This window comes from Antechinus flavipes, chromosome 6 (assembly GCF_016432865.1).
Source record: "Antechinus flavipes isolate AdamAnt ecotype Samford, QLD, Australia chromosome 6, AdamAnt_v2, whole genome shotgun sequence".
NCBI classification, from domain to species: Eukaryota; Metazoa; Chordata; class Mammalia; order Dasyuromorphia; family Dasyuridae; genus Antechinus; species Antechinus flavipes.
In genome coordinates this window covers 251,967,566-251,978,704 of record NC_067403.1, presented here as the reverse complement: position 1 = coordinate 251,978,704, position 11,139 = coordinate 251,967,566, and the positions used below count along the sequence as shown (strand labels likewise).

Here is an 11,139-nt window from a genome sequence, read left to right as displayed (position 1 = left end):
ACACCATCTTGGGCACATAGTAAGTACTCTATAATAATGATAATAACAATAATTGATAATTACATAGTGCTTATTATGTACCAGGCACTGTACTGAGGGCTTTCCACATTACTATAAATGTTACCTGTTTGATGAAGAAAAATCCAGCTATATCATACCTCCTGATCATCTAAATTAGGAAATCTTGACCTTTTGAGTAACATAGACTCTTGTGGGATGAATCTCTGGATTCCTTCTTGGAATCATGTTTTTAAAGTTATAAAATAAAATGCATAAAATTACAAAAAAAGCAATTATATTGAAATATTGCTATCTATATATTTACACACACACACACACACACACACACACACACACACACACACTTTTAAAGTTCACAGACCTCAGATTAAGAGTTCCCAACTATATTAACTTTCCCTTTTCTGACAGTGGTCTGCCTGGGGCTCTCTGTAAGAGAAGACCCCCTAGAGTAGGCTTTTTAATTTCCTTTACTCACTCTTACTCTCTGTTTTGAGAAATTAAAGGCTTTGGAATCATTCTTATTCTCCAGCCAAACTGGTTCTCTAGCTAGTTCAGTGCTCCACTTTCTGAATGAGCCCATCACAAATTAACTTGCTTTCAGAGATGGTGGAAGATGGACCTGCATTAGATGGATAAAAGGAAACTTGATGGGGAGGAAGGGAGTTAAGATAGTCTTTCTCATGTTAATAGTTCATCCTTTCTGGCTCCCTTTCCATTGTTGCTGAGAATAGGACTACAAAAGATATGATGAGTGACCATTTTTTTTATTCTACCCAAGAAGGAAGGGGGTGGTAGTGTTAAGACAAAAGCCCTCACTTTTTTCTGACAGGAACACTGAGGGAAGATTTGTTAGAGAGGGGGAAGTCACCTCAAAGGGCAGAAAATTTCTGGGAATCAGCTTAATACATTGTTGGTCAAGCTGTGAGTTGGTACAACTATTCTGGAAATGTATACAAATAAAGTGACTAAAATGTCCATAGCTTCTGATCAGAGCTTCCCCCTACCTGTATTTTACTCCAAAGAAGTCATTGACAACAAATAAAGACTCCATTTACAACAAAATATTGAAAACAGCATTGATGATGATGGTTAATAAAGTATATAAATATATATAAATAATAGAATAAAGTAGATGCCTCTTTTTTAGAGAATGGATAAACAAATTATAGGAAGTAAATGTCAGAATACTACTGTGGTATAAGAAATAAAAAAGTATGATGGAAAAAAGAAAAGAGTCTTATGAACTAAATGCAGAGTAGAATAAACAAATCCAGGAAAATGATGTATCTACTAACTATGTTAATATAACTTAAAAAAAATTTAATTGAAATCTTTTATATCATCTAAATTTCTCCCATATTTTCCTCTTCATTCTTCGAAAGAACCATCTCTATAACAAAGTTTAAAAGGAAAAAGAGAAAGAAAAAATAAGCAAAACCCATTAATATATTTTTCTTCCATTTCCCCTAAAAACAATCCCTTTAACAAATTTTAAAGGGAAAAAAAGAGAAAAAAGAAAAAAAAATCAGCAAAACCCATCTATACATTCAAAATATTTCAAAATATATGCAGTGTTCTAGGCCTGTAGATCTTCTATCTCTTCTCATTTCTGTTGGTGAATCAAGTAGTCAACAAGCATTTGTTATTATATACCAGGAATTTTGCTAAATGTTGAAGATGTAAAGAAGAGAAAAAAGACAGTTCCATTTGCAAGCTCACAATCTCATGGGGAGACAAAATGAAAACATTGTTGTATAAAAAAGCTTTATATGAAATAAACTGGAAGTAACAGAAAAGTAGCATTTAAGGATTGGGAAAGACATCCTATAGAAGGTGGGATTTTAGCTGCGGCTTAAAGGGATTCTTCAGAAGGAAGAAAGAAAGGAAGAGAAAGGGCATTCCTGGCAGGTGGCCCAGCCACCAGATGCCCAGAGGTAAGAAATGTCTTATTCATGGAATCCAGAGCTTGGTGATAGGAATAAAGTGTGTGAGATTGGAAAGGGATGAGGAGGTAGGCTAAGAAGGGCTTTGAGTGCTAAATAGCATTTCAAAATTGATCTTTAAGGCAACTGGGAACCCCTAGAGTTTATTTGAGTAGGAGGGATGACGTGATCACTTTAGGAATGTCTTTTCTTGGGAGCCACTCTTTTTCTTTGTAATTATGCAACATACATTTTCAATTGTGTCAAAATCTACCACAGAACAAGCAAAGCTGAATATTGCAAAATCATAAAGAACAAATCTGAGAAGAGGCATGAGACAATATCGCCCTTCATTTCCTCTGCAGTAGTCACCACCCACAGGTGTGAAATATTGCAAACATAGCATTTTTAAAAATTGCATTGGTTGCTTTTGCTGATTTTTTTCCTCTTCTTTTTTTCTTTTTCTGTAATAAAGCCTAGCTTTTTGGGAGGAGTGATAGAAGGAGAAATCTAAGGGAATCTAGTCAATATAAAAGCAACATTAACTATAAAAATCTGTTAAAAAAAAACCTAACCTACCTCTGCTTTCCATCTCACTACTTCATATTATTAGTTTCACATAGTTTTGATTTGGAAGATCATCTGGTCCAACTCCTTCCATGCAGGAAACTGAGATTTGGATTGATGGGAAGGAGTTGAATTGGTTATCCAGGGAGGAAGTAGCCCCTTTAGGGTTGGAGTCCACCCAAGTCTGTGAATTCCAAATCTTACCTTATTTTACTTTTGATGGCTTACACAATTCTGTATCTGGCAATTCTGGGAACAGAATGGCATTAAGTGATTCTCTGAACATTTTTGACGCTATTCAGTTTGAGAACAGCCTGGGATTGAACATTGTTAGTGTGGTCATCTCACCGACTGGGATCTACTAATTTCTGGGCAGTTTTGTCATTATATATTTCTTCTTTCAGCTTTGTGCCACTGAGTCTGAGGTCTGTTCTGTGGGCTCTCATCTTAATAGTGAGTGTTGCCTGAGCTGGGTGCAAATATGAATTCTCCATTCTCTATCTGAGAATATAATTTTTTCCTATGGCCCCCTGAAGGACTCTGAGGGCCTTTGGGAATGGGCAGATAGATTCTGGTCTTGAAAGTCTTTAACTTTTGGAAAGTCCATATTTTCTCTGGTAACTTAAGACTTTAAAGATAAGGTTTATAGAGGACCATGGACTTTATCTACAGCATCTTCCTCTCTCTCATTTCACTCCTATAAAAATTTCTTTGGCTCATGGATTTAGAACAAAGAAGAGTCTTGAAAATCATCCAGTCCAATGTCCACATTTTGTGCATATATACATATGTTGAATGAATGAGTATGTGAGTGAGTGAGTGAGCATGTGTGTAAATATCCCTAAGATTTGAGCTTGTTTCTTTTAGGACATCATACAAGAAAGACAACTTCTCCCCTGGGATACAGCCCCTCCTGAGTTACTGGTGTCTCTATCTCATGCACCTCTGAACATCATAGCCTGTTTTCCAGATTGGGAGGCTAACTGGCAGGTCCATGCTAAGCAGCTGGTGACTATTACTGTTTTGCTGCTTTCCTATCACCAAAAGCTTTCGTCTCTTCCTCAATGAAGGCACAACATCCCTATTAAGGATAAAGGCAGGAGAGGAAGAGTCCTCCATTTGCTCTAAAAGGGAAAAGCAGTGGATGAGCTAGAGAGGAATAGGGAGGAAGGGTCAGCAGGGTATGTGTTGAGAAGCTGGGCTTGGGGGGTAGCATCCCCTGCAGCTGTCCTCTAGGGCCAGACTCTCCAGGCTTTCCAGCCAGAGATTTATGGAATGGCTTCTGTTGACTCTGCAGCTCATTCTCATGATGCCTTTCTCTCCCCCTGTGCAAGAAGTCCCAACTGCTGAAACAGGAAAAGAAGGGCTGGTGATTCAGGGCTCAGATGCTGAGGAGGCCATGTTCTTAGGAAGCCAGCCACATTGTGACATTTGAAGAATAAGCTTCCATCACCAGGGATGGTGCTTTATTAGAATGGATATTTCTCAACTAAGGTTGGGATGATGATTTAGTTTTCCTGAAAGTCTTTGATAAAACAGCCACCTCAGTCTTAAGAGGTCATGGGCCCTTTCTCACATTCCTTTCCAGGCAGAACAATCTACTAATTCTCTAAAGGGCTGTCACTGGTCAGAATCAGCAGAATCTTCATTAGATCACCCATTTCCTCAGCTTCCCTCTTTGCATCATACGCTGTGACAGCATGCTGAAGGTCAGGGTCACAGAAGGGCAGAGTGAGGGAGGAAGATGCATGAATTTGGAATGGAAATGCACCATTAGATCACATCTAGTCCACATCCCCTTCTTTTTCAGATTAGGAAACTGAGGCTGAAAGAGGAAACCTGACAAGGTAAAGGGTACATGACTAGGAAGTAGCACAGATGGGATGAATCTTTGATTTCAAATATTATTTCCACTGTGGCACGGTCCCTCCTGTGATGATGAAGGGGAGAAAAGGGAAGAAAAGTTCTTCAGCTTCAGACTTTATGCTTTCATTACCTGGGAGAAGTGGAGCCATGAATTCTCCACTAGAAGTGCTGGGATTCAATTTCTATATTCTTGTGTCTTGTCTACCTCATCCCTTTTCAGGGCTGACGCCAGACACGAAGATAGAATAAGACACAATTGAAAATAATTCTGACATAAAACTCATATCTATTAGAGTGACCAAAATGATGGAAAAGAAAAAAAGGAGAAATTCTTGATGGAACGTGGAAAAATTAGGAAACTGGTGTTTTATTATGTGGGCTGCTAGTTAACACACTGGATAGACCATTGGGCCTCGGAGTCAGGAAAACTCATCTTTGTGCATTCAAGCTTAATCTCAGCCACTTACTAGCTGTGTGATATTGAGTAAGCCACTTAATTTAAATTAATTTCCTCAACAGAGAAATGAACTACAAAGGAAATGACAAATCATTCCAATATTTTTTTCCAAGAATACCCCAAATTTAGGTTATGAAGAGCTAGACAAGACTGAAATGACTGAAGAACAGTAAGAAGTGCTATTGGTGCCCCTGTGAAATGGTTCATCCATTCTGGAGAATAATTTGGAATTGTTGAAGGACTGTGTCTGTAAACCAAAGCAAAGAGATACCCCACTCTCAAATGAAACAATCAGCCTTGGAAATTTAAAAGGATTCTATACTAACTGACAGGTGGGAAGAAATTCAAAACTCTGGACTGGGGCCCAGAATGCATCAGTATCAGCTGTGGGCCTCAAAGTAGTTGTGACCAGGAAAGCAACTGAAGCTTTAGAATCTCATAGACAGAAATAATAAAAAGATTGGAAAACTGCTCAGAAAGTGATTATGGAGAAGCACTGATCATACATTACTTGGCAACTCCATTGCAATACTAAGTACCATTGTCAAAATGTTGAAAATTGCAGATGCCAAAGAGCTGGTGAATCCATCATAGTGATAGGACAAACAGTAGAGTCAGCATTTGTGTCGAATCATGAACACAGGCCCTACCTGAGTAAGAACTATAAAGCATAGACCAAAATCTCAAAGTCTATCCCTCTACCTAAGTCAAAGCAGCTTGAAGCCCCAAAAAAACCTTTAAATACCCAATTCTAACATTGTAAATAGTAACATAGAAAAAAGTGAAGTCATTTATCTTTAATATAAAGTGTAAAATTAAGAAATAGGAAAAAATGAACAAAAAACAATAAAAAAGGGCAAGATAATTAAAAATTACTATGGTGGCAGGGAAAATCAAGACAAAAAACAAATAAAGAATCATGATGATATAAAATCAAATTATAAGCAAAATTTCAAAGAAAAAATGCTCATTAACTCAAATGAATGAAAATTCTGTTTTTTCTGAAAACATTCTATGTGTGATTTATTAGCACAATGATGTTCTTTCACAATTATGTACCACAATTTGTTCAGCTATTTCCAAATTGATGGGAATTTCTAATTTTTTGCCTACTTAAAGAGTCCTGTATTTTTAGTAGAGACATTAGTCTGTCCTGTTTATTGTTTTGAGGAAAGCTCAGAATTTCATCAATCCAAATTATTCTTGCTCAGAAAATATTCATATTTCTCACAAAAAGAAAACAGATAGTAGAATGTTGCCCAATAAGGAGTGATGGGATATTGCATGAATAAATAATATCACCTCAAAAATATTTTTTAAAGGAAATAGGTTAACTTCTAAAATATGAAAACTCTCATTTTTATTGTGTCTTTTGAAAATCAGTATAATTCCCAAAAGTAATGGCAGGGAACAAATAAGACAATACTTCTACATGACTTTACAATTACATAAATCATACAAAAGAAGGAAAGTCATAATAACTTCTTATACATATTTGTTGATAATTATATTATTCAGCAAAATCACTGGGTCTTATACGTGCTCCAGTAAATCTTCTCTCAGAGATATGTTCATTTCTCCAATAACATTTGAGAAACGTAATGATTGATATCAGATTCACAAATTGAGAAAATATTAAAGTTCCAATTTTGTAAATAAGAAATCAATAACTCAGGGGGTTGGATGGACTTATCAAAGGTTACTTTGAACTTTGACATTCATACCTGTAAATTAATTGATTTATTACAGCATTATTTTAAATCATAACTCATCTACTAAGTGTCTGCCATATACAAAATATTTCAAGATAACAATTGCTTTATTTCTACTCAGAAATCATGCAATATGACTGCTTTCAAAATGCCATAAGAGTCAGTTGACAATGAAAGAGATTGTATTAACAGAAAATAGAAGGCAGAGTAGGCAGCTAAATTTAAAACATTTTTTTTAAGACTACAGCAGCTAAGGAGCTACGTCACTGTGAATGGTGAGGAAGAACCTGGGACACCCTGGCTTCTCAGGAAGTACCTTTCCTTTTCAGGATCTCCAGGGTATTTCTGTCTGATCTCAGAAGGATCACATAGCACTTGGGAGCAAAGATGCAAGCGAGAATCCCGGCACTGGAGGTCAAGATGGCAAAGACTTCCAAGGCCACGATGGCCTTGCCCTTGGAGCTCTGGTACGAGGGCAGGAAGGAGATCCAGACGCTGCAGAACACAAGCATGCTGAAGGTCAGGAACTTGGCTTCGTTGAAAGTGTCCGGCAGGTTCCTGGCCAGGAAAGCCACAGTGAAGCTCGCCAAGGCCAGCAAGGCCATGTAGCCCAGGACACAGTAGAAGATGAGGAAGGAGCCCTCATTGCACTGGATGATAATGGAGCCAGGCTCAGAGTGGATGTCCATCTCCAGGAAGGGGGGGGATGTTACAAGCCAGATGCCACAGAGACACATTTGGATGAGGGTGCAGGTGAAAATGAGAGAGTAAGATGCTGTGGATCCCAGCCAGCTCCGGAGCCTGCTCCCTGGTCTGGTGGCCCTGAAGGCCAGAACCACAGTGATGGTTTTAGCCAAAATGGAGGAAACGGCCACCGTGAAGACAACTGCGAATGTGGTTTGGCGCAGCAGGCAGGTGGCTGTGGTAGGATGGCCGATGAAGAGCAAGGAGCAGAGGAAGCAGAGGCTGAGGGAGACCAGCAGAGTGTAGCTGAGACTGCGGTTATTGGCTTTGACTATGGGGGTGTCCCTGTGCTTCACAAAAACCCCCAGGACCAGCACAGTGAGGAGGGAGAAGCAGATGGCTGCACAGGCCAGAATCATTCCCAGAGGTTCCTCATAGGCCAGGAAAGTCACAGTCCTGGGGAGGCAGCGATCTCTTTCCCTATTGGGATATTGATCTTCAGGGCACTGCAGGCACTGCTCTGCATCTGTGAGAACCACAACAAAAAGCATTTCACTCTATCTTATATAGATAAGAGTTTTTCTAATAATGCAGTTTTAGTTATTCCACATCAAACAGCCTCATTTTGTAGTACTTATTTTAAGTCAGAAAGACAAAAATTCTAGAAGCTAAATAAAAAAAAAAAATTTCCTTATCTTCAGATGAAGCTCCACATATGAATAAAGCAGCATGGTGACGATATTGATTCTCTATTATATGATTACTAAATCTAATATTAATGACTTCCAATATTACACCACACACAATGAGATCTGAAAGTTCTCTGAGACATTGAATCCATTTCTTCTGTCACATTTTTCATCGTTGAAAGCCAAGAACTAATAAATTAGATGATCAAGACTTTGTACTGTCCTTTTAATACAAGGTTATAACTGAATCTTCTGGGTTATGGTACAATGTTCTGCTTATACTGATGAGATATTTATCGTATATTTTCTTTAAAGATAATGATTTTAAAAGCAGAAACAAAATTGTGGACATTTGACAATGGTTTCCTAGTTTCCACCATTCATTAAGTGGGGATTTCAAAACTGTTTCCTTCATGTTTCTACTCATCAGTGTTAAAATCTTTTGTATGTGTATGCATTACTCCAGGGATAATTACTCTCACAGAGACTGTATCTTACATATTATTCAATAATTTATCTCAGAATAAATTTCAGAAAATTTTCAGAAAAAAGAAATAATTATCATGAGAATGCCATGGAAAGTAAAATGTAAGGGCCAAGTTTTTATATCATAATGATACACCTTTATATAGCTAAAATCGTATGCAACGACACAGATGAGTATCTTTTCCAAGAAGTTTAAGAAAAAAGTGAAATGACAAATCTACTTTTTATTAATTGCAATATTGTCAGAAATGTTATTAATTGCATTATGATGAGAGAAATTAAAACATAAAGATAGTAAAGGAAGAAATAAAACTATCCTTATTTTTGAATGGCATGGAAATCCCGGGAAACCAGAATAGACAATAACAGGTAAAATTAATAGAATCATCAATGAGGCTACACAGTAAACCCTTAAGAATTCTACATTTTTATGTAATGAAACATCCAAAAGTTTAAAATAGAAAATAAATTCCATTTCAAATAATTGCAAAGTACATAAAATATCAGGTCTTTTATGCAAACATTAAAAATTCTTACAATGATTCAATTATGAAGAATTTAAAGAAATGATAACAATTATATGACTGGAGAAAATTTTTAATCTTCTAAATTAACTGTAATTATACGAATAAAAATAAGACAAAAGGATGCCATGGAGGTCAAAGTTGGTTCACAAAAGAAACAAGACACTGTGTTTAGTGAACTGATAAAACTATTGAGAAACCAAGGTAAAAGCTTTTGGATATACCAATTTACAAAGCAATGCAAGTCAGTTACATAACTAATCAGGACAGGCCAACTCAGTGTTGGCAATGGACCTCAAATACTGTGGTGTAGGGAAGGGGAGAAAAGATTTTTATACAATTTTTTGTGAACCAATTTGTTTCCGTCAAGACTGCAATTCCAAGGAAAAGAACCTTTCACAAACATTCTCCAGAGTTCTCTGCTTAAACTTTTATGGAGGTATGTTTTCTAGAAGGTTGTTTCCAGACTCCCTATTTTCAATGCCAAAGTTACCTACATTTAGGTAATATCTAGACTTTTTCTGTTTTAGATTATTTAAATTTCCCTTAAGACTTGAGAAGAGTAAGTTTAAGTTTTAGTATAAGCTTTACCACAGAAATGGGGAAATTTACAATTGGGCACTATGGAAAGGCAAACATTAGGGATTCTAATAATAGTAAAATGATACTGGGTTCTCCTTGGATAGATTTTTGGTATCTTGTACCTGAGGATTCTCTTGATAGTTACAGAAATGACCAAAAATCCCCCACAGTGCATTAAATGAAAAGGATTTCATAAGTGCACTATTATTTTAACCCAGAAAATATTATTTTGATGAAGGAAAAGTTACTTCTAGTTAAGATTCTCCTCCTCCCACCAAAGAGTAAAATGTCTACTACTTTGGGAGGACAGTTTATCTTTAGGAATTCACCTGTGTGATTGGAAATCTTCCCTTGGGGGCATATGATGCAATCAAAGCAGCATATAGGCTGGCCTTCAAGGACTGTCTTCTTGAATCCAGGGCCACATTTCAGACTGCAAATGGAAGTTGGAGTCTGTATTTGTACAAGAGAAAGGAAGAAAATGTCATTGTAAGTTAAGAATGACTGCTGAAAGTGGATATTCTGCGGTCAAGAAGGTTTCATTCCTTTCCTATGGAAAACATTCATAACAAAGTATTTGCAATTCTGTAGGACAAAAACAATGTAATTCTCAATGTCAAATTCTTTCTCTATTTTCCATCTTCCACTTCAGATCATCTCTTCCCCAATAAACCTGCACAGATTCTCCACTAGGCACAATTATGTTCCTTGATTTTTTTTTTTAAACTGTAGTATATTGTGGTATATTTTGCCCCCAAATACTGATATATTTTTAAAGTGCACTCTATTTTTCAATAGGTAATTGATGACATAAGAGGAACTATTTTTGTGTTTTCATAAAATATCCTGAATGTTTGAGGGATTATTATTTTGGAGGTTATTCACTGTAATGTATTAATTAAAGAGTTCTGATTGAGATTAGATGAATATTAGACGATTTGATTGGTTAATCCTATTCTTGGGTTGACCTTATTCTGGGGAGAGTTGTAAAGAGTTTGGTGGAAATGATCAAATCACATAAATAATTAACTATATATAATGACACATATGCTTGACATCAGCAAAAGATATAACCATACTTAAATGAAGAATCTACATTTTGTGGTTTGTTTTTATCTTAGAAGAAAAATTTCCTAAGAAAATAAAATATCTTTGCACTGATTATTCCCTTTTAAAAATTATTATTTTTATTCTCCAGATGTTACCTTTGGTTCATTTTTATATCAGGAGAATTTTTTGAGACTTATAAAAAGTAAGGGATCTATTCTAGATCACTTAACTTAGGACCACTGGTTCAATTCAACTCAATTTAGTTCATTTCAACAAATACTAATTCATCCCTTACTACATGAAGATCACCATTTTCATCAGTTGCGGCGGTAAAACTGGAATTCTAGTAGTAGTAAAATAATACTGATTCTGAGTTCAGAGTACTTCCTATCACATCACTGTGCTTGCCTTCTCAACCTTCCTTTTCTCTGGAAGTTTGTCTTTTCCAAACATCAGCATATGAAAAAAAGTTATTGTTATTTTGACTCTTTCTTCAATATTTCTTTACTTTAAATCCACTTAATCCACAATGATCTATCTACTTAATTTTGAAATCTGATCTATTGAATTTTTTTTGTC

General features: G+C 36.3%; 1 protein-coding gene across 1 annotated transcript; it reads right to left on the bottom strand.

The window, feature by feature from the left end:
- Nucleotides 1-5,957: 5,957 nt before the first annotated feature.
- LOC127539881 (vomeronasal type-2 receptor 116-like) lies at nt 5,958-8,098 on the bottom strand. Its single transcript, XM_051964298.1, has one exon. The coding sequence runs from the start codon at nt 7,778-7,780 to the stop codon at nt 6,851-6,853; it is 930 nt and encodes a 309-aa protein (XP_051820258.1). The 5' UTR covers nt 7,781-8,098; the 3' UTR covers nt 5,958-6,850.
- Nucleotides 8,099-11,139: the final 3,041 nt, after the last annotated feature.